Source organism: Callithrix jacchus, chromosome 11, assembly GCF_049354715.1.
Source record: "Callithrix jacchus isolate 240 chromosome 11, calJac240_pri, whole genome shotgun sequence".
Lineage (NCBI taxonomy): Eukaryota > Metazoa > Chordata > Mammalia > Primates > Cebidae > Callithrix > Callithrix jacchus.
Window position 1 is genome coordinate 111674328 of NC_133512.1, and position 24293 is coordinate 111698620.

Below are 24293 nucleotides of genomic sequence, written 5' to 3' on the forward strand. Positions count from 1 at the left end.
CCTACCTTTGTTAGAAAACGGTAGATACTTCAACTGGGAAAATAAGAAATCCTGGCTGGTTCTCAAGTACCTCATAGTAGGGCCAGACGTATCAGAGCATGCACATAACTGATATATGACCTAAAGCATTAAAGTAAGAAAGACCCCTAAATCAGTCGTTCTGTATTGTACATATTAAGGTAACAAAATATGGACTTAGACCTAAAACTAAGACCCATCAGTAACTCAAGTGAAATAGAGATGCACAAAACAAGCAGAGAGTTATGAACAGTCCTTGGTAACCTAGGTCAAGAAAATACACTGAAATACAAGTGAGTGTTGATAACATTATTACAGAATTATTATTCATATACTTATTAATACATACATAGAGTTAATTAGCAAATTTTAGTATTTTAGCTTAATTATTAGTAGCAGGCCGGGCACAGTAGCTTACATCTGAGGCGGGCAGATTACTTGAGGTCAGGAGTGTGACACTAGCCTGGCCAACATGGTGACAACAACATTGTGACATGTAGAGATGACCAAGCCCGTTTCTACAAAACACAAAAATTAGCCGGGCATGTTGGCATCCACCTGTAATCCCAACTACTCAGGAGGCTGAGGAAGAAGAATCACTTGGGCCCAGGAAATGGAGGTTGCAATGAGCCAAGACCACACCACTGCACTCCAGCCTGGTGACAGAGCAAGACACTGTCTCAAAAATATGTATGTATATTAGTAACAAATTACTTGGAAATAACTCCTGAGAACCATACAAGTTACATCTCAACCTCAGGAAGATTAAAATTACTGAAACTAAAGCAAATGGAGAAATTACAAAGAAGATCCATAAATTCAACTAAATAACAAATAAGCTGAATAAAAAAACTGTAACAAAAAAGAGTAGGAGAAAAAAGTTCTTACATTAAATATAAGAAAAAGTGACTAGCTCTAACATATATGAAGATCTCCATTCATTACAGATATGAATAAAAAAATATCTAAGTAGGCCAAATGGCAAAAGACTTTTATTTTATTTATTTTTCCCTCGAGACAAAGTCTCGCTCTGTCACCCAGGCTGGAGTGCAATGGCACGATCTCAGCTCAATGCAACCTCTGCCACCCAGGTTCAAGCGATTCTCCTGCCTCAGCCTCACAAGTAGCTGGGATTATACGCGCACGCCACCACGCCTGGCTTATTTTTTGTATTTTTAGTAGAAACAGGGTTTCACAATGTCAGCCAGATTGGTCTTGAATTCTGACCTCGTGAACTGCCCACCTTGGCCTCCCAAAGTGCTGGGATTACAGGCGTCAGCCACTGTGCCCTGACACATTTTATATGAGAATAATAAAAATAGCCCATAATCAACAATGTCCATCTGCTTTCAGGAATTAAAAAAAAATCGGGACGATAATAGGTTAGGTACTATATTATAAATTAGCAAAAACAAATTTTTTTTTCTTTTGAGTCAGGGACTCACTTGTCACCCAGGTTGGAATACAGTGGTGTAATCACAGCTCACTACAGCCCTAACCTCCTGGGCCCAAGCAATCCTCCCAGCTCAGCCTCCCGAGTAGCTGCGACTACAGTAATTTCATGCCACCACGCTTGACTAATATGAACATTTATTAGATGCTTTCCATGTACCAGGCACTTAAGACATGTCTATTCTGAGCACCATTAATACCTAGTGTAATTGCTATGATTACTTGTGAATTAAAATCTAAAACCAAGGGTCGGGCACGGTGGCTCATGCCTGTAATCCCAACACTCTGGGAGGCCAAGGCAGGCGGATCACCAGGTCAAGAGTTCAAGACCAGCCTGGCCAACATAGTGAAAGCCCATCTCTACTAAAAATACAAAAATTAGGCGGGCATGGTGGCGGGCGCCTGTAGTACCAGCAACTTGGGAGACTAACGCAGGAGAACTGCTTGAACCTGGGAGGCAGAGGTTGCAGTAAGCTGAGACAGTGCCACTGTACTCCAGCCTAGGCAATAAGAGAGAAACTCCATCTTAAAAAAATAAAAATAAAATCTAAAATCAAAACTCTTCATAGCCTTTGACCTATGAGAGTCAATCCTCATTATTTATAGATTCCATTTTTGCAAATTCACCAAGCATGCTAAAATTTATTTATAATCCCCAAATCATAGTTGTTGGCTATAAGTTTAATGTTAATGAATCAATTACATTAAGGAGTCTTTAAACAGAAACACATATAAAACATGATTATGAATTCATCGGTTAACAAGAATGTTGGAACCAGAAACTTGCAGGAATCCTAGCCTCTTTTTCCATAGGGACAATGAATTCACCAATTCAATGTTCACAGTGACTTTATAAAACATAACTACTATGAGTAACAAGAACTGACTATACGTAGCTGGGATTACACACGCGCACCACCATGCCTGGCTAATTTTTGTATTTTTAGCAGAGACGAGGTTTCAACCATATTTCACAGGCTGAGCCACTGTGCCCAGCCCTCGTTATAGTTTAAATCTTAATCTGACATTCTACCACCTAACATAGTTGTATATAGGACTTTTTAATTTACTTGGCTATTAAAAAGTGCTTTTTGGCCAGGCACAGTGGCTCATTCCTGTAATCCTAGCACTTTGGGGGGCTGAGGTGGGTGGATCACAACGTCGAGAGATCGAGACCATCCTGGCCAAGATGGTGAAAACCAGTCTCTACTAAAAATACAAAAATTAGCTGCACATGGAAGTGCACACCTGTAGTCCCAGCTACTTGGGAGGCTGAGGCAGGAGAATCACTTGAACCTGGGAGGTGGGGGTTGCAGCGAGCCAAGACGATGCCACTGCACTCCAGCCTGGGGACAGAGTAAGACTCTGTCTCAAAACAAAAAAGGGCTTTCCCAGCCTGGACAACATGGCAAAACACCATCTCTACTAAAATTACAAAAATGTGCCAGGCATGGTGGCATACACATACAGTCACAGCTACTTGAGAGGCTGAAGTAGGAGGATCATCTGATCCTGGGGAGGCTGAGGCTGCAGCGAGCCATGATAACACCACTGCACACCAGCCTGGGTGATAATGAGACCCCACCGCCTCCAAAAAAAAAAAGGGCTTCCACTTACATTCTCACTGAAGTCTTTCAATAGTCCATTTCACAAACTGAAAAACTCAGACTCAGAAAAGTTTCATGGCATGCCGAATGGCATACCCAAGGTGACTTCACCTGTCATGGGGCAGAGATGGGAACCAGAATTTTTCTGACCCATCAAAACACAGCACTGTTGGAGAGTTTGTATGCTACTGGTAAAAACCCATCACAAAAATCTAATTTCCTTCATTTTTCAAGAGATTAACATATAAGACTTAGATGTATAAGATCTTAGAGTTTGTGCTTTATGGATTTTATCCATAAATGAAAGACAGGTCAAATTGCGAAATGAAATCATTTCAACTAAGTCTTACTGTTATACTCTCATATCTGTGGTGTATTCATGCATCTGGTCAAGTTTCTTCTATTCAGTACCAAAAAACACAGTTTTCTGTGTACCTGGTAACATAGCTCAGCCAGTTGAGGAGATTCTTGCACCGCCACTGGGCCTGTTCTCCCTTCCGTTCCTTTCCCCAAGATGTTTAGGATGGCATGAAGGCATGTCCGAGGGCAACCTAACACTCCTACATGAAACCAAAAAGAAATTCCAACTTTCTTTTAGAATTTCTGCATTAAAACTTTAGATTGCCTTTTCAAAAGTTAAATTCCATAAATGCATGCTATACTGTAAACACTTTCAAATACTGATACAGAAAATTAATAAAGGCTGATTCTCTATAGCTCAGTTTGTACAGTCTTGTTCTAAGTCCTAAAGACTGAGCCATCCATCGCATTACCTTCCATACACTTTTTCATTCAATGAATTATCCCATGAGCCCAGAATGTAATAAGTGACCCCTGAGATACACAAATATGGAAGGAAATAAATGCCTTTATGTCTTAGGCTATACCTGGGTCTTGTAGGTTTGTTGTACTGACAGGTTTCTTCAATTCAAAGCCCAACAGGTAGAGAGCAAGATTGGGTGGATTGCATTCCAGAGAGGTAATGAGAAGATTCAAGATGTGGATTCTTGTTTCATGACGAATTGCAATGAATTTCTTTTCAAGTTCTGATCCTTAATGTAGAAATCACAAGACAAAATAATGAAAAGTTAATATAATTCAATTAAAAAATACAAAACTTGTATTCCAAATCTCACATTTTCTTTAGATCATTTGCCTGATTATCTATCACATTCATTTCAGATGTATTTAAAGAGGAATCCTAGAAACCTTAAAATTTACAGGTTGAATACCCTTTATCTGAAATGTGTGGGACTAGTAGTGCTGCAGATTTCAGATTTTTTGAATTTTAGAATATTTGCATCATACAGGTTGAGCATCCCTAATTCAAAAATCCAAAATTCAAAATGTGCCAATGAGCATTTCCTTTGAGAGTTATATTGGTGATGCTCAAAATGTTCAGATTTCATTTTGGATTTTGTATTCTCAACCTGTATTCTAGCAAACTCTCAATTTATCTTACACCATCACTAAACAGTTAACAATTTCAAGTGTTTTCTTTAAATTAAGCATATAGAAAAAGTAAAAAAAAAATGCATATGTGCATGTGAATCTAAGGCATACCCTCTTCCAGACGTATAGATTCTTCTGCATCTTCACCATCCAAACACTCCACAAATCCAGCCATTAGTTTCTGACTTATACTCTGAAGTAACATAACGATAAAAAATAACGAATTATTACAGGTTTCTAAATATTAGAAAAACTATGATTAATATTTATTTATTATTTTTTTTTGAGACAGAGTCTCCCTCTGTCGCCAGGTGCCAGGCTGGAGTGCAGTGGCACAATCTCGGCTCACTGCAACCTCCGCCTTCCGGGTTCAAGCAATTCTCCTGCCTCAGCCTCCCAAGTAGCTGGGATTACAGGCATGAGCCACCACGCCCAGCTAATTTTTGTATTTTTAGTAGAGACGGGGTTTCGCCATGTTGGCCAGGATGGTCTCGATCTCCTGACCTCGTGATCCACCTGCCTCGGCCTCCCAAAGTGCTGGGATTACAGGCGTGAGCCACCACGCCCAGTGATTAATATATATTTATAAACATTCATCCACAAAGAAAAAAAGGCAAATTTGCTTAAGTATTTATGTTTTAGTTACTGGTTTTTTTTTTTTAGACAGAGTTCCAGGATGGAGTGCGATAGTGCTATCTTGGCTCACTGCAACCTACACCTGCTAGGTTTAAGCAATTCTCCTTCCTCAGCCTCCTGAGTAGCTGGGATTTCAGGCAGGCGCCACCATACCTGGCTAATTTTTTACATTTTTAGCTGAGATAGGGTTTCTTCATGTTGGTCGGGCTGGTCTTGATATCCCAACCTGAGGTGATCTGCCCGCCTTGGCCTCCCAAAGTGATGGGATTACAGACTTAAACCACCAGCACCCAGCTGAGACTTACACTTCTTATGGTGGTTGTCATGCTGGGTGGTACTACCATTCCAGAGAGAACTTAGAAATTTCATCTGAGTAATCACAACTAGAAGTTACTACTAACAGATAGTGACATCTAGGGATGCTAAAGGTACTAGATGTAAGGGACTATGACACACAAAATAAGATCTGTGCCATCCAACATGCTCGAGGAGTCCTTATTTCAAAATAGGGATTCTATGAAGGACTACACAATAAAATCCTTCAACAAGGCCAGGTACAGTGGCTCACGCCTGTAATCCCAGCACTTTGGGAGGCCAAGGTTGATGCATTACTTCAGCTCTAGAATTTAAGACCAGCCTGGGCAATATGGCAAAACCCTGTCTCTACAAAAAAATCCAAAAAACCTAGCTGGGTGAGGTGGCATGCTCCTATAGGACTGCTTGAGCGCAGGGGCGGAGGCTGCAGTGTGAGCTGAGATCCTGCCACTGCATTCCAGCCTGGGTGACAGAGCTAGTTCCTGTCTCTAAAGAAGAAAAAAAAAATTCTTCAACTAGCTACAGCAGTGATTTCCAACATATAGATACAATGGGATGAAATGTTCATAAAGGAAAAAAAAAAGTAGACTAAAGTAGACTCCGTAATTGCAGCTATTCAGTGAACAGAACTATTATAAATTGAATAAAAACAGGAACTCCTAAAAACCCTCTGCAGTGTTATCAAATGAAGTGACACACAGGTGAATCACAAGAAAACCAAAGAAGTAGACAACTTACAACAATGACATATTCAGAACTGCAGAGGCTCACTTAGAACAGAGGCAACTGACAGGTCGGGAGCAGTAAAACAAGTTACAGCAAACCTAATCATTTTAAACACGGTCATGTTAGGCTACATAGCCACATATTACAGTATATGCAGTATCACTGTGAATAGCATTATATTCAAAGATAAATCACAGCCAAGTTTGTGGGTAGGTTTCACCCATCCAATGCAAATAATACTTAATGAATTTTTCCACAACCAAGAATGATTCCTCATAAACACTGTAACTTCCATATATAGTCAAAAGGCAAAATGTACCAAAAAATGACAACAGCAACAAAATCAGTTACCTGGTCATGTGTGAAATCTCCAACCAACTTTATCTGAATATTGGAGTTGCAAGAGATACAACAGAGGATCTTGGCACTTTCAAAAGCCAATTCTGGATTCGTATCGCCATGATATAGGTATCTTTAAAAAAAAAAAATTTGAGAAACAGTGATAAAACTTTTGGTGTCTCACTATCCTCAATAAAGAAAATTTACAACCAGCCTTCCCCTACCTATACGGCACTTTGAGGTAAATTAGAAAAAGGTGTTTCCTTCTAGACAGACGCAGTCTCTTAGGGGTTGTGTCCCTGCCCCCAAAATCCTTTGTTAAATGTAAATAGTAAGATCTAACACACTTTTGAATAGATTTAATGCCATAACATATGCAATGTGCTTTTAAAAGAGCCAGATACATAGTATGGCTAACCCACTAACCTTATTTGAAAGTAGGGTCTTTGCATATGTAGTCACTCAAGTTCAGAGAGGTCATTAAGAAGGGTCCTAATAAAATATGACTGGTGTTCTTATAAAATGGATAAATTCAGACACAAACATACATACATGGAAAATGCCATGTGAAGCTGAAAACAGGGATCAGGGTGATGATTCTATAAGCCATGAAACATCAAACCACCAAAAAGCTAGTATAGAGTGAAAAGTTTGCTTCCCGTCCAGCCCTATCCTCCAAACACCTAGTTTCCCTATGGCAGAGAGACTACTGTCATTTTAGACTTAAGAGACTGGCCAGGCACGGTGCCTCACACCTGTAATCCCAGCACTTTGGGAGGCCGAGGTGGGCAGATCGCTTGAGGTCAGAAGTTTGAGAACAGCCTGGCCAAATGGTAAAAGCCCATCTCTACTAAAAATACAAAACTTAGCTGGGTGTGGTGGTGCACATCTGTAGTCCCAGCTACTCAGGAGGTTGAGGTGGGAAAATCGCTTGAGCTTAGGAGGCAGAGGTTGCAGTGAGCCAAGACTGAGTGAGACTGTGTCTCAAACAAAAAAACAAAAAAAATAGAGATGTTTAGAACATGGAAGAGAAGAAATTACAAAGTTCAGAGTAACTAAAATCAGGGTCTCTAGAGAAGGCAAGAGGAAAATGAGGCTGGGCATGGTGGCTCACATCTGTAATCTCAGCACTTTGGAAGTCTAAGGCGGGGGGAGCACAAGGTGAGGAGCCCAAGCCCATCCTGACCAACATGGTGAAGCCTCGTGCCTACTAAAAATACAAAAATTAGCTGGGTATGGTGGTGCATGCCTGTAATACCAGCTACTCAGGAAGCTGAGGCAGGAGAATCGCTTGAACCCAGGAGGCAGAGGCTGCAGTGAGCCGAGATCGCGCCACTACACTCTAGCCTGGGTGACAGAGCAAGGCTGTGTCTCAAAAAAGAAAAACAGAAGTAACGAGGCAAAAAGGGAAAAAAAAAAAAGGGTGATGCACTAGATATCTAACCAGATTTGAAAATCAAAGCTAGAATGTCTGTTTATTTCATTTCTTTACCTACAAAGCTAACTTACCTGGCAATGTTGACCACATTATCTGCCTTCTTAGTTCTGGGATTAATTCCCTGCAAAAGCTGTTCTAAAGGAGAGACTATTAGAGCCAGCTGACTCTCTCTTAGAAGGTCCATAAAATGATTTTCCTTTTGCAGAGTAAGATTGAGAAGTGCAAGGCAATGTTGTACTGCCTTCTCCAGGTGTTTTTTCCCTATCAACCAAAAATAAAGTCAGAAAGTTCTGAATTTATCTTAGAAACTCACAGGCAATTCTTAGGAAAACAAGACAAATAACAAGTTTTAGATTTTCAAATCTAAAGATTTAGGCTCTCATTTCCAACTTTCTATCAACCAAAAATAGAAAGTTCTAAATTTGGCCAGGCACAGTGGCTCATGCCTGTAATCCCAGCACTTTGGGAGGCTGAGGTGGGTGGATCATCTGAGGTCGGGAGTTCAAAACCAGACCAACCAAGATGGAGAAAGCCCAACTCTACTAAAAATACAAATTAGTCGGGCGTGGTGGCACATGCCTATATTCCTAGCTACTCGGGAGTTTGAGGCAGGAGAATGGCTTGAACCCGGGAGGTGGAGGTTGCGGTGAGCCGAGATCGCCCCATTGCACTCCAGCCTAGGTAACAAGAACAAAACTCCAACTCAAAAAAAAATAAAAAAGAAAGTTCTAAATTTATCTTTAAAACTCACAGTCAATTCTTAGGAAAATAAGACAAATAGCAAGTTTTAGATTTTCAAATCTAGAGATTTAGGCATTCATGGTTTCAAACTTTCTGCTGCAACTTCACAAATCGATTCATCTGTGCAAGTCATGGTTATTTTTGCAATCCAAAATACTTTCATGGAATGGATTCTCAAGTCACATCTCCTTTATCTTTTCCCTTATTGTTTAGAGCAATGGTTCTCAGAAGGGGGTGACAGAGCCCCAGGGGACATCTGACAATGTCCGGAGACACTTCTAGTTATCGTAACTGGAAATGTGCTACTGGCATCCAGCTTATAACACAGAACATCATCCACAACAAAGAATTATTCAGCCCACACTGTCAATGGCGCCAAAAATGAGAAACTCTGATCTAAAGTAAGACAAAAGCATTGTGGAAAATAAAGCGGATAATATAAACAAGGATCACCTTTTAGATTTTGGCCTAATTTCTTATCTATATATTCTAACTATACAGTTATTGTTCATATGTTTAGAATCTCTTTTCGTATTTTGATCATAGCCACATTAAGTAGAAGTAATATAGCACTGTGGTAAAAAGCATGAGCTCTGGAGCCAAACTGACTAGGTTCGAATCCCAGCTCCCACCCTTGCTAGGGAAAGTCAATGTAACTTCTTTGTATGTTAGCTTCCTTATTTGTTAAATGGAAATAATAAGATCTAATACGCTTTTGAATAGATTGAATGCATTCATATATGCAATGTACTTTTAAAAGGGCCAAATACATAATAAATAATCATTAGTGGTAACAATAACAAGTAAAATTTATTGACCACTATGTATCAGGCACTACAGTAAGTGCTTTTACAAATATTATGAGGTGGGGGGGATAGGCAAAAAAGTCCTTTTAAGTTAGGGATTTTAAAGATGTTAAAATGATATACATCACTTTACCTACAAAAGTCCCTCCAGTGAAACCCAGTTACAGTGAGAATCTCTCTGTACTTCAGTCTGTTTTTACTTACAATATACTCTCATTTAAATGTTCACTGAAAACACCACTTTAGATATAAAGAGACTCTTACAGTCTCTTCAGAGATCATCTATTTCAAATTCTCAGTTTACAAAAGATGAAAACATCAAAACTGCAAGATATAAAGACTTTTTAAAGCATATACCAGGAAAGGGGGCATAGGTGTCAAGCTGCTTAACTCCTTCTTCCAGTAAACTGAGAGAAAGCTCCAACATTGGTGACTCATTTAGCATATGATACATCAGGCTAAATCCAGGTGGCTTATAGGCTATGATTTCTTCTCCTAAATAGAACATAACATATTCCAAGAGATGATAGATTAGTATTTTTGTCACACCCTTGATTTATATGAAATGCATGAGACTTGTAAATTAGATGGCATCTAGACAGATAAAGGCAAGTTTCAATTTAGAGACACAGTAGTAATTCTCCTAAGGGCTAATCTGTACAAAGCAGTCAACTATTATGTTAACTCATTAAAGAAATTGTAATACAGTGCTCTTGATCTTCCATTCAACAATTTTATTTTTTCTGTTAAACAGAAAAATTAAAATGATTAAAACAATAAAAGATTAAATTCCAAGTTAATTTATAAATGTAATTTTTAATTTATGTATAACATAGCCATAATTTATAAATTATAAATAGCTGACACCTTGTTTAAAAGTGACAGAATTAAATTACCTTGTAGTTCCACAAATTGGTCTACAAAATCTTCAAGCTGAGGCTCATAATCTCTGAGCAATTTATAAAACACCTCCAAAACCACCTCAGCAACTTCCCACTATAGAAAGATACAAATATATCAATAACAAGGAAAAAAAAAAAATATATATATATATATATATATATCAATAACAATAAAACAGACCAAGGGGGTGGCCTCCAAGGCTTTTTACTCTTCCCACTTCTTCTTCCAGAAAATGAGTGAAGTTTCTTGTCTACTTTATTTACCTATGCTAAGCAATACAGAAATCTCAATTCATTTAGCTTTATTTTTCTAAAAGATAATGCATTGAGTCATTTTCAAGGTAAAATATTTTTAATGCATTATTCTTAAAGATACATGTTTATAGGAGATGTTTGGGATTTATAAATACATTGAAAACACTTAATATCTAGTCATACTCAATTTATAATTGAACATCAAATCTGGACACTTCTCAAGTGCCAAATATTTCAGTTTTCTCTAAGAAGCTCAGCTGCATAGAATCTGAGAAATCATCTCATCTAAACTCTTTATAAGTAAAGCAAGTGAAGCTCAGAGCAGTGAATGGATTCCCCAAGACCATAAAGCCTGGCAGCAAGCAGGCTCAAAGTCGAGCACAGGCTTTCTCATTCTTAGACCAGGGTTCCAACCATAAATACAGTAAGAAGACACAATCACCGGTAGGCTTGCCTCAAATAATCCTGTTATCACCTTCTTGTTAAAAATGCACTTAAAAGCTATGTACCAGTAAAGAAAAATACTTATGCCAAAGAAAGTTATATACAACTCATAGTCAGTAAAATTAAAACTTTGTTTAAAAAATCCACTGCATAGAATTTTAATAAGACTGGGTTTGGTCATTGTAGACAGAGTGGTTTTTTTGAATTATTATTTTAAAATTATGTCCACTGCACATAATTTTATCAAGGCTGAGTTACAGAATGAGACTATAAAGTGACTTTTTAATTATTTTTTAATTATTCACTGTTTTGCATTTTCCAAAATTTTCAAAAAATTTTTACATAAATAAAAAAGGCATATTACCACATAATAATGGACTTAGGACCAGCAAGCATACCGATTGCCTCGAACACCCAGTTACTTATCTCAATCCAAAGCACTGCTTGTATGAGCAGCTAGTGTCCTAAAATAGTCATATAAATTAAGTCTAAGAACACTTTCAGGTAAAATAAATTCACAAAATTGAGGGAAAATGTTTTAGACTAAGCTGGGAAGTAAAATCAATGACAGCCAGGGAAAAGCCGCAACATTTGAAGTGCGGCTACGCACGGGTGAAAAGTGCTAACATCTGGAGAGGATACGGCTGACTGAGGCGCTAAACACTCAGATCATGACCTTTTTAGCAAAAAGCATATAAGACATTTAACAACTGTAAAAAAGTATCAGAACATTCTGATGAAAAGATTATCATTCTCAGTACTCATTATTCATCTGAAATGACTTTATTAATGAGGCATGGTTGCTGTTATTGTTTTCACCCAATCAGGAAATACATGTTAACAAGGTAGTTCTAGAGCTGAAGTAAAATGTATACTCATCTCAGTGTTTATTTTTATTACCTGGCAAGCAAAAATGCTAATGCAATGACAAAAAACAAGAACTGCAATTATTTGTGACCAAGTATCAAAAACAAGCTATGTTCAATGATAGAGCGGTGAATAAACTATGCTAGATACAAGTAGTAGATTTTATGCAGTCACTAAAAAGACTATTTTTCAAAGACTCTCTTAGGACATGAAAAAAATCCCCATGATGCTAAGTGACAAAAAAGAAATACAAAGTAATACAACTAATTATCTCAAATGTTAATTAAGTGTACAGGCATAGGAAAAAGACTAAAAGTAGGCATCCTTCCTTTGGCAACAAAATTAAGGATGATATATATAATTTGTTCATATACACATATATGCGCGTGTATATATAGTATGTGTGTGTGTAGATATATGTATACTTTTTTTTTTTTTTTTTTCAGATGGAGTCTTGCTCTGCCATCCAGGCTAGGGTGCACTGGCATGATCTTGGCTCACTGCAACCTCCGCCTCCCAGGTTCAAGCAATTCTCCTGTCTCAGTCTCCTAAGTAGCTAGGATCACAGCTAAATGCCATCACGCCCAGCTAATTTTTATATTTTTAGTAGAGATGGGATTTCACCAGGTTGGCCAAGGCTAGTTTGGCACTCCTGACCTCAAGTGATCAGCCCATCTTGGTCTCCCAAAGTGCTGGGATTACAGGCATGAGCCACTGTACCTGGCCTTCTTACATTTTTTTATATTTTCCTAATTTCTTCAAATTCACATGAACTCAATTATTTTTATCATCATTAATACAACTACAAAAAAACCCAAGAAGTTCAAAAACAGCAAACTACAAAAATAAAGCAGAAATGTTCCTACAAGATACAACCAAGGGTATTCTGTAAGGTTAGTAAACAGTACTACAGACTAAAGTGAATTACATCAGAACCTGGAAGAATCTCTTACATAGCTTAGTGGTTATGAGCTTGAATCTGGAATCAGAGTCCTAGGTTCAAATCCTGGTCCTGGACCTTAGGCAAGTTTCTTAACTTTGCTAAGCCTCCATCTGTAAAATGGGAATATTAAATAGTACCTGCCTCATGGTAATATTGGAATTACATAAGATGATATATACATAAGCTCAGTGGTGAATGTCTTGCAACCAGAGCAAATCTGTCATAAAGATCAGTGCTCTCTCAGCCTCTATCTATAGCAGACACACCTAATGGATTACAATACTCCTTCCCGATAAGCCAATACTCCACAACCCAGTGCTACTAATCAACAGAAACTAGTGTGCAAGTTAAAACTTATTTCAGTCCCTAACCTAAATCATTCCAATAAGCAATAGCAGTGTGTTTCCAACAAATGTGATACTTTTTGTTCCATTTTAGTCAAAACTTGCTCAACTAAAAATCTGAATATGAACTCCTAGCAATTAGATTACTGATTACTAATGTCAGTGCTTTGGTTTTAATGACCAAACTTATTTTTGGGTGCACATAAACTAATCAGATCATTGATATTTCAAAATAAAGACTATGAATTTTGCTACCTTTCAAAAGCTAACCTGTATTTATCCATACACCATATACCTTTGATAATTGATAAAAGAAAAGCAGTAAATGTATAAGGAGAAAAAAGTTTTTCTCTGAACATAACCTTTTCAGCTGCTCTCCGGTAAGCTCTCGTACGGAATCGTAGAAACACGGAGTCTCTAAGGAACTGCAAATAAGGGTCAAAGCCCGGGGGCCGCAGTCCAGCACCCAAATTAGAAGGAAATGAGCTCTCCACCAGGGTACTAATAAGCTGGCAAAAGGCCCGAGTCAACGGGTATTCTTCACACCGGGATTCTATTTCATTTAGTTCAACCTCCCAAAGAAAAAGAAAAAAAAAACTTGTTAATAAAAACTACTAGCTATGAAGTACAGAGTATTATACAGACATTAACTTATTAGTAGTGCTAACTCACACCAAAAGATGTAACAGATATTTCTGTTTTTCATTTACAGGAAAAGATAAAAAAGTCTTATATGAATCTAGATGAGTCAGATGGAAGAACTTCAAATTCTCCTTTATTGTCCCCGAACTTGAATTACAAACAGAAATCTTTAATGTTCCTTTTCAAAGGGAGGAAGAGTTAGAGAGAAAAGAAAAGAAAGGAAAACGAGGCCGAGGCGGGTGGATCACGAAATCGAGACCATCCTGGTCAACATGGTGAAACCCCGTCTCTACTAAAAATTCAAAAATTAGCCGGGCATGGTGGCGCGTGCCTGTAATCCCAGCTACTCAGGAGGCTGAGGCAGGAGAATTGCCTGAACCCAGTAGGCGGAGGTTGCGGTGAGCCAAGACCACGCCATTGCACTCCAGCCTGGGTAACAAGCGAAACTCCTTCTCAAAAAAAAAAAAAAAAAAGAGAAAGAAAGAAAGAAAAAGAAAAGAGTATATATCCAAAGGACTATAAATCGTTCTACTATAAGGACACATGCACACGAATGTTCATTGCAGCACTGTTTACAATAGCAAAGACCTGGAATCAACCCAAATGCCCAATGATGATAGACTGGATTGGGAAAATGTGGCACATATACACCATGGAATATTATGCAGCAATCAGAAATGATGAGTTTGTGTCGTTTGCAGGGACATGGATGAATCTGGAGAACATCATTCTCAGCAAACTGACACAAGAACAGAAAATGAAACACCATATATTCTCACTCATAGGCGGGTTATGAAAAATGAGAACACATGGACACAGAGAGGGAAGTACTAAACACTGGGGTCTATTGGGGGGAAAAGGGGAGGGCCAGTGGGAGGGGGAGGTGGGGAGGGATAGCCTGGGGAGAAATGCCAAATGTGGGTGAAGGGGAGAAAGGAAGCAAAACACACTGCCATGTGTGTACCTATGCAACTGTCTTGCATGTTCTGCACATGTACCCCAAAACCTAAAATGCAATAAAAAATTTAAAAAAAAAAGAAAAGAAAAGAAAGCACAACAATTCTCACTTAAGGTTGACTCAAGTAATTTAATTAAATTGAGTTAAAAATCAGGAAATTTCCATTTGGATGGCTGCCACGTAACATCCTTTTCCAACTCTGAAACACTTAATATTTTGGTTCCTTTTATTAAAAGTTTCATCTCTATTTCAACACTGATCAGAAAACCCTTCAAGTAAAAATACATTAAGTTTGAAAATTATAGAAACTTAGAAGGGTAAGAATGATTCATAGTGTTCTTATCATTATATGTATGAATTAATTAGCATTTAAACCAAAAGGAAAACTTTACCTCGATACCAATAGCTTGCCTCTGGCTTGGAATCCTCACAGTCTGCAGTATCTTAAAATAATAAGAAGTAGATGTCAGGAGCATTCCTTATTCATCAATGAATAGTAGTGGCTTTGCAATATAATAGTCATATACCTCACTACTGGAACCACAGATCTCACAATGTCCATCAGAAATGATAATCAGTTAGTTCCTCGATGGACTTTCATTAGCAATTCTGTCAGGTGTTGAGATAGCACTTTTGACTGTCTGGGGTTCTGAAATATTGGTAGTTTCTTTTTTTTGTTTTGAGATGGAGTTTTGCCGTTGTTACCCAGACTGGAATGCAATGGCACGATCTCAGCACCGCAACCTCCGCCTTCTGAGTTCAAGCAATTCTCCTGCCTCAGCCTCCTGAGTAGCTGGGACTATAGGCACGCACCACCATGCCCAGTTAATTTTTGTATTTTTAGTAGAGACAGGGTTTCACCTTGTTGACCAGGATGGTCTCGATCTCTTGACCTCGTGATCCACCCGCCTCGGCCTCCCAAAGTGCTGGGATTATATGCGTGAGCCACCGCGCCCGGCCAAAATTGGTAGTTTCTAAGAGCACACAGGACATTTTTTCAGCAAATTTCCTCTCAGATATTCTAGGAAATGAATCTTTAAAAAGGATTTATGGGATGAAATCTCCCCAGTGTTCAAGATACTGGACTGTTTAAAATTAGCCCTACTGGCCAGGCACGGTGGCTCATGCCTATAATCCCAGCACTTTGGGAGGCCGAGGTGGATGGATCACGAGGTCAAGAGATCGAGACCATCCTGGTCAACAAGGTGAAAACCCGTCTCTACTAAAAATACAAAAATTAGCTGCGCATGTGGTGCATGCCTGTAGCCCCAGCTACTCGGAAGGCTGAGGCAGGAGAATTGCTTGAACCCAGGAGGCGGAGGTTGTGGTGAGCCGAGATTGTGCCATTGTACTCCAGTATGGGTAACAACAGCGAAACTCCTTCTCAAAAAAAAAAAAAAAATTAGTCCTACCGATGGCACAAGAAACCCGAAAAGTAAACTTCTTAAGAATAGGTTTGTTAAAGGAGGCCGAAGTTTTGAGTTAAGATGTTCTGCAGGGCATGGCTCACACCTGTAATCCCAGCACTCTGGGAGGCCAAGGGGGGCAGATCACGAGGTCAGAAGATCGAGACCATCTGACTAACACGGTGAAACCCCATCTCTACTAAGAATACAAAAAAAAAAATTAGCCAGACATGGTAGCACACGTCTGTAGTCCCAGCTACTCAGGAGGCTGAGACAGGGGAATTGCTTGAACCCGAGAAGGGGAGGTTACAGTGAGCCAAGATCGCGCCACTGCACTCTAGCCTGGATGATAAGGCAAGACTCCGTCTCAAAAAAAAAAAAAAAAATGTTCTGATGTTCTGTCTGGGCCTAAGTAGTCTATGGCATAATAAATAATCCTACTGTCATAATACTTTACTTTCTTGCAAATCAAAAGTATACTATTAGGTGGAATCCTTTAAGAACAATAGTGTTGCTCTAAGGATACAAATGTCTAAACCCAATCACATTTGATTTCAGGTATAAAGCACTAAGCCAGTAAGATACTAGTAAGTACTGGTAAGCTCAAGAATCAAAAGGTGAAGTATCAATAGTAAGCCTACTCAGTCTCTTGGCAAACCCCAACCCCATTAATTATTATGTTAACAAAGTATCAATAACATCTTCAGGATACATAGGTTAGAAAATAATCTAGAGTATTTTACTGCTTCAAAATGGTGACTTTATGAATAATGAGTTAGAATCCCAGACTCCCTTAAGTTGTACTACTTCTAAGCCTGATACACATATTCCACCTAACCATTTTCCTAGAGATACGTCTATAAAGCGCATCCTTATTTTCCTTTATTATTTTATCACATATAAAATAATTAACCTGATAGAAAATATTTAATGGAACTTATCGCTATAGAAAAGAATGTTAATAATTTTGAAGTTATTGAGACTTCAAACATTCTATTACCCATTTATTTCCCCACGTCAGCACAGAGACATTTCCTCAGGGTGCAGAAGTCAAAAAATCCAACTGTCACATTCCCATTCTGCCCAAAGTGAAGTTTATGGACCTGACAATAAACCTACATAGCCACCAAAAAAAAAAAGTCTTCTAGATGCTGTTAACATTTCTGTGTAGGCTGGGCACAGTGGCTCACACCTATAATCCCAGAACTTTGGGAGGCCAAGGCAGGAAGATCACTGGAAGCCAGGAGTTCAAGACCAGCCTGGATAACATGGCAAAAATCCCATCTCTAGTAAAAATACAAAAATTAACTGGGCGTGGTAGAGCAAGCCTGTAATCCCAGCTACTCAGGAGGCTGAGGCACAAGAATCGCTTGAACCTGGGAGGTGGAGGCCACAGTGAGTTGAGATCACACAACTGCACTCACTCCAGCCTGGGCAAACAGAGTGAAACCCTGTATCAAAAAAAAGGAAAAAAATCTGTGCAAACTTAACAGTTAGACCTGCCCTTTAATGGAAAAACAACCCCAGTGACATGTGTAGCTACATAGAGATACTTCACTCTTCTAGTATGGGGCAGAAAAGAGCAGATAAGAAAAACAAACATTCCCCACATTTAATGACTGCAGGTGACTTGTGAAGGCTTACATCAGCCTGGTTTAAAGACAGAGTGGAGGAATTCTGTCTATCAAGTGATATCTTATAGACATTGAAAAACAAGGTCTTCAGAGAGATACAGTACATGAAGAACCAATCTCTGGTGACCAATCTCTAGTCAAGTTATCAAACCAATCTAAGAGAAAAACCCAAGTCTATTAGTTTCCATTGCTATGCTCAGTCCCCAGACTGTAACTCTAGTTAGGATGTTCATGATACACTATGAGTTCCAATCGAATGCTCTTGCCTCTATGGTATTATCAAGCCTAACTTTCCAGTCTGAAATAATATAAATAAGGGACTTCATAGCCCTACCTGGGTGTATTCCAATGACTGCCAGAGGGAAGCAGCAATTTCAGGAGATTTTCCAAAAGCTGCGAGTGTCTTCATTAGCTCAGCTTTTAGAACAGGGGGAATACTGCATTGCAGGAGTCCCAGAATCACCACAACCGGGGTCCATTGAGGCTGTTCACAGAGTGTCAAGCGAGCATTTTCACTCTGAGAATTGACAAAAAAAGAACGAGACTTTTCATTTCTAAAAGTTAAGAAAATGACCAGCCATTATCTAAACTGCTGTCATTTATACTGAGTCCTCACATATCAAGACAAAAATAAGCTTATCCTTTACGTCTGAAGCCTACCAACACATCAAATCAGATCACTCATTCATTCTAAGTAAAAAACTGTAGGAGAAATAAACTGTAGAAATACTTTTGCGGTTCCAAGTATGAGAAATAACACAAACAGAGATAAATGGTCTACCAGTGTTGGATAAATCTTATCTAGGCATCTTAAATCCTTTCTGGAACAATATATCATACTGCAATATAAAGTCTGAATGAAAAAAAAATCTTGCCCTTTTCTCCAAAAAAAAAAAAAAATGGAGATATACAGTATCAAGTATCACTTTTTTTCATTTTTAGTTGACATGTAATAACTAATGATTATTTTATAGGGTAGCATGTACAGTGATATTTTCATACATATATACAATGTATAATGATCCAATCAGGGTAATTAGGATATCCATTATCTAACATTTCACATTTCTTTGTGCTAGGAACATTCAAAATCCTCTCTTCTGGCTTTTGAACATATACAATGAATTACTGCTAGTTATATTCACCCTGCAGTGCTACAGAATAACACTAGAACTTTCTTCTTCTCTATCTGTAACTTTGTACGTTAACAAACCTTTCCCTATCCTTCCCTCCCATTTCCATTTTAATTCAGTGAGAAATAGTTGATAACTGACATCTTGATGCCTAATCATGTTAAGTACTACCAGAAAAGCCAAAAACTTAGAAGATACTATTCCTATCCTTCAGAGAGAATGTCAGACTATTCTAGTGAACAATAGACATAACTAAAATATATTTCTGAGTTGGGAAATTACATATAGTAATGAAAATAATGTGTTTTATAAAGACCAATTTGGTAGTGGCAGGTAAAATGGTTTGGTTTAAGGAGAGAAAAAAAATAATTGAGTAAATAACTTTAAATTAAAATATTCTTTATGTATACACACATATAAATGCACACATACCTCTACACCTATGCTGGAAACCTGGAAGCATATGCATCCAACTGGTTCTTATTTGCCTTTCTGACAATTTTCTTTCAGGCTCAGGCTATTATTTTTATACTAAGATTATGTCAATGAGCAGGGCTACCATAACTTATACCCTCTAGAGGTCAAAAAACAAAGAACTTTAAGGGCAGAATACTATATAAATGTCTGTCTATATAGGCTAAGTTTATTACTCTCAAATTAAATTAAAAGAAAATGTTTAGGGCTCTTAATATGCTATTCTGCTATAATACAAATGAGATTATGTTGGGGATGGGTTCCTACCCAAGTAATGATGGTAGATGTGAGCTGCAAAAAAGCAATCAATCCATCTTGCTCCTTCTGGGTGATGCCACGGGAAGGAAGGTGACGGTACTGGACGCTATCTGCACTTGGAAGATCCTTCCGAAGGTGTTCATGGTAAAGCGTTAAGGAGTGAAAGAAATGTTCCCAGGAAACCGGACTGCCACCTACTCCCTGAATATTTTCAACTATAAAGAAAAACAGCACAGAATTTTCTTTCAAAAACATCTAAGTATTTGCTGGGAAATGGAGAAAAAATTAAGTTAAAACAAAAAATGTTGTTTTTTTTTTGAGACAGAGTCTCACTCTGCCACCCAGGCTGCGGTCCAGTGGGGTGATCTTGGCTCACTGCAACCTCCGCTCCCCAGGTTCAAGCAATTCTCCAGTCTCAACCTCCCAAGTAGTGAGATTACAGGCAGGCACGCACCATCATGTCTTACTAAATTTTGTATTTTTAGTAAAGATGAGGTTTTACCATGTTGACCAGGGTGGTCTTGAACTCCTGACCTCAACTGATCCGCCTGCCTCAGCCTTCCAAAGTGCTGGGATTACAGGCATGAGCCACTATGCCCAGCCTAAAACAATAAACTGTTTGCCTTTGTCTTAGCACAAAGGCAATCTTTGTCCTAGATAAGCAGTGTGCTGAAAATGGGTTAGAATCCCTCTGTGAGCTAGAACTCCAGATTAATTTTTCCTCTGGATTAACTTTTACTCAAGAAAGGGGGTACTGCCCAGGTAAATGTAACGGTGAGTTACTTTGGATGTCAGTTACCTACTTCACATCCAGGAGAGTTCTCTGTGCTCTCAAGTAACCGTACAGGGCTGATTTTTCCCACAGAATAATTCACAAATGTTGAGCTTGAATTCCCAAAGAAAGAGATAACTACAGTCTTAATTTATGAATTACACTACTCCATTGTATACCAAGCATCAGAAGCAAAAGCACAGCACACAACACTGGAAGGCTTGACAGAGTAGTCAGAACACTGGCTTTGGAGCCAAGCAGTTTCAGCTCCTGTCATGGCTCCCCAAATAGCTGTGATGTTGGGTAAATTACTTGACTCCTCTAAACCTCAGTTTCTTCAGATGTAAAAACAAAAATATCTACCTAACAAAGCAGATGCTTAATTTCTTTTCCCTTTTGCAGTGTTTTTGGTTTAACCAAACCAGTTTGAAAATTAAATAAGGAAACTGGGAGAGGGTCAAGAGAAAAATTCTAAGTACTGAAATTAAGAGAGAAAAAAAATACTTACAAAAGTAAATTAATCAAACTTATAAGGCAAGGGCATATGCTTTCTCTGTGGGCCAGAAATGATCTGGAAATTTTTCATACATTAATTCTGATTTGTCAAAATGAACTGTATTTTACAAAGAAGAATGGCAAAATTCCCTAATCTGTGAGACCATAATCACAGCGTCACTATGCATCGAGCCGTAAGTGTGCTTCTTTCACCCTATTGTTATAAAAATAATTTATACCTCTGGTAGAAGCTAATTAAATACCAATGTTCTTAACAGGTAGTGGGCTACTGAACTTAAGAGTATAACCACAACTTTAACAACCTCCACATATTCCTTACCATGACTACTACCATTGACTTTGAGCAGGCTGAAACAATAATGGGCACACTGGGGCCCACTGGCCAATCCCTGGAGCATTTTCAAATAAGGAATATAAATAGTTGGAGGCAACAGGTCACCCATTTGCCTAACGAACTTTGACAAGACAACCTGAAAAAGAGAAAAACAGATAATATAACGTATATCCTAATTTTAAGGCAATATGGACTAGCTAATAAAGACTACATATAAACTAAAAGTAGTGCTCTGACTTAACCCTCACAAAAGACAAATTGAACTGATACTCTATTGATGAAAAATTGTGTTCTAAGCTTTTAATTAGCAATTTAATGCAATTATAAAATAACATCTTTGTGAACTAAAAGTACATTTTTTTCAAAATATCTCAAATGTCACAAAAAACTACTCACATTTTAAATACGTAAGACAGGTAACGTTTACTTATCCCAAACCAATTCAAAGGTACACTTAAAATCCAGAGTTCCTAGATCCCAGCCAAATGAGTATGAAGACCTAAGAACTTGAAATTGTTTTTGATGGTAACTTAAGTTTACTCTGTTCTGTGGTCTCAACAATGCCACATTCCAATACTCCTGTTCTTTAAGTCCATTTTTTAATTTTCTCTTTTTTCTTACATATGTCTTAAACCTATTTCCAACAACTAACAATATTACTCAAACTCTCTAGTTGAAACTCAGAACTGACAATACTACAGACGTCTGATAGGTTTAACAATGGTTTCATGATGATATAGAAAAATAACCTGATTTTTAAAAGAGATATACTTACTTAAATATTGAGGGGTAGAATTCATATATTGCCTATAATTTACTTTAAAATAAAATAAAAGTAAAAATAATATAGTAGATGGAAGCAAACGTCATAAGATGTTAAGATGTGAAATTAAAATGTGGGGTATTCCTTATAATTCCTTGTTCCATATGTTTCAAATTTTTCACAACAGTCAACTTTCTTAAAAACTTTAAAAATTTTTAAATAAATCCTTCTCCAAAACATTTTTTTTTTTTGAGACAGGGTCTTAGTCTGTCACCCAGGCTGGAATGTCGTGGCACAATCACAGCCACTGCAGCCCAAATAATCCTCCCACCTCAGCCTCCTGTGCAGATGGGACCGTAGCCATGCACCGCCATGCCTGGTTAATTTTTAAGATGTTTTTTGTAGAGACAGGGTTTCACCATGTTACTCAGACTAGTCTCAAACTCCTGAACTCAAGCAATCTGCCTATCTTGGCCTCCCAAAGTGCTAGGATTACAGATGTGAACCACTACGCCCGGCTCAAAACCTATTTTTTAAATGGGGAAAACACTGAAACAATACAGTTTAAAAAATGGCATCTGGTCTGGACTCCAGAAAAAAATAAAAAACATATAGCATAAAAGTTTCTAGAACAGAAATTCCCCAAAATTAACACTTGCGTGGCAATCTGCCCCCAACCCGTTTTTCTTTTTATTTTTTTTAAAGAGACACGGTCTGTCTCTGCTGTCTAAGCTGGAGTGCTGTAGCATAACCATGGCTCAGTGTAACCTCAAACTTGGGGGCTCAAGGGGTTCTCTTGCCTCAGCCTGAGCAGCCAGGACTACAGGCTCATGATACTACCCCAAGCTAATATTTTTTGTAGAGGTGGGGGTCTCATTATGTTGCCAGGCTGGTCTCAAATTCTGGCCTCAAGAGATCCTCCCACCTCAGCTTCCCAAAGCACGAGGTGTGAGCTACTGCATAGCAATTCATTTTATTTGCCTCTGCACATCATACTTTAGTTAACACAGAATGAATTTTTGCCTATATTATCCACAGACTCATAGGCATTTTGTCATCAATTAAAATGTCTAAGACTTCTCCTTTAATACTTGTACCTCTCCTATCCCCGCCAAACTTGATTAAGAATTATGTATATTAGTTATTGTCATGTCTATGGAGAACAAACTAAAATACTAATAAAATTCAAGCAGGGCACAGTGTCTCATGTCCTATGGCTTTACAAGGGCTGATTGAAGCCAGGAGTTACACACCAGCCTGGTCATCATAGCAAGACCCTGTCTTTTAAAAATAAATAAATAACAAAGAGACTAGATGACTTTCTGCCTCTGATAATTCAACATATATCTAGTATCTAATAAAGGGTTGACTACATAAACTTCAAAATCAACAGTACTTAAATTTTAAGGGTTTCAAATTTTCTTTTATAAAAGAAAAAAGTAGGCTGGGCACAGTGGCTCATGCCTGTAAATCCAGCACTTTGGGAGGCTGTGATAGATGGATCACTTGAGCTCAGGAATTACAGACCAGCCTGGGTAACATGGCAAAACCCCATCTCTACAAAAAACACAAAAATCAGCGAGGTGTGCTAGTGCACACCTGTAGTCCCAACTACTCTGGAGGCTGAGGCGGGAGGATCACTTGCACCCAGGAGGTCAAAGCTACAGCGAGCTGAGATCGCACTACTGCACTCCAGCCTGGGTGACAAAGTGAGACTCCATCACACACAAAAAAAGTATTAATCTCTAAAGGTTATACTAGTGATCATTTGTGTTAACAGCAATAAAATCAGGAAGTAACATCTTTCATATTTTCAAGACTCCCAACCACAGTACCAGAGTATAAAAGAGGAAAACCTAAAGACTCACCTGGCGTTGAGGAGGCCGCTGATGAGCCACCCCTAGATAAGAACCCATGATAGTTGGAGTCTGAAGAGGCTCTGAGAGACACCAATATTCTAGAGCAAGCTCCAGATGAAAAGGATTCTTTTTATATAGCTCGCCAATCTACGAAGAGTAAACAAAGACTATAGGGAAATGTCTATGACTCAAAAAGTACTTTCAATTAAAAAAGGACATTTTAAGTATTAGACCTGAAATTTTCCAAAGTTAGGGGAAA

The 24293-nt window shown here is 38.4% G+C and overlaps 1 protein-coding gene across 6 annotated transcripts in view; it reads right to left on the minus strand.

The window, feature by feature from the left end:
• The window catches only part of NUP205 (nucleoporin 205), an 89366-nt gene that overhangs the window by 37205 nt on the left and 27868 nt on the right, over positions 1 to 24293 (minus strand). For all 6 annotated transcript variants that reach the window (XM_002807061.7, XM_017975615.4, XM_078343695.1 and 3 more), the window contains exons 10-23: positions 24044 to 24181; positions 21398 to 21548; positions 19800 to 20005; positions 18260 to 18442; positions 15278 to 15328; positions 13648 to 13857; positions 10427 to 10526; positions 9888 to 10025; positions 8055 to 8244; positions 6558 to 6678; positions 4641 to 4722; positions 3965 to 4129; positions 3513 to 3637; positions 6 to 120 (exon numbers count right to left, since the gene is read on the minus strand). In XM_002807061.7, the coding sequence (XP_002807107.3) occupies positions 6 to 120; positions 3513 to 3637; positions 3965 to 4129; positions 4641 to 4722; positions 6558 to 6678; positions 8055 to 8244; positions 9888 to 10025; positions 10427 to 10526; positions 13648 to 13857; positions 15278 to 15328; positions 18260 to 18442; positions 19800 to 20005; positions 21398 to 21548; positions 24044 to 24181 (1975 nt within the window). The remainder of the gene's footprint in view (positions 1 to 5; positions 121 to 3512; positions 3638 to 3964; positions 4130 to 4640; positions 4723 to 6557; positions 6679 to 8054; positions 8245 to 9887; positions 10026 to 10426; positions 10527 to 13647; positions 13858 to 15277; positions 15329 to 18259; positions 18443 to 19799; positions 20006 to 21397; positions 21549 to 24043; positions 24182 to 24293) is intronic.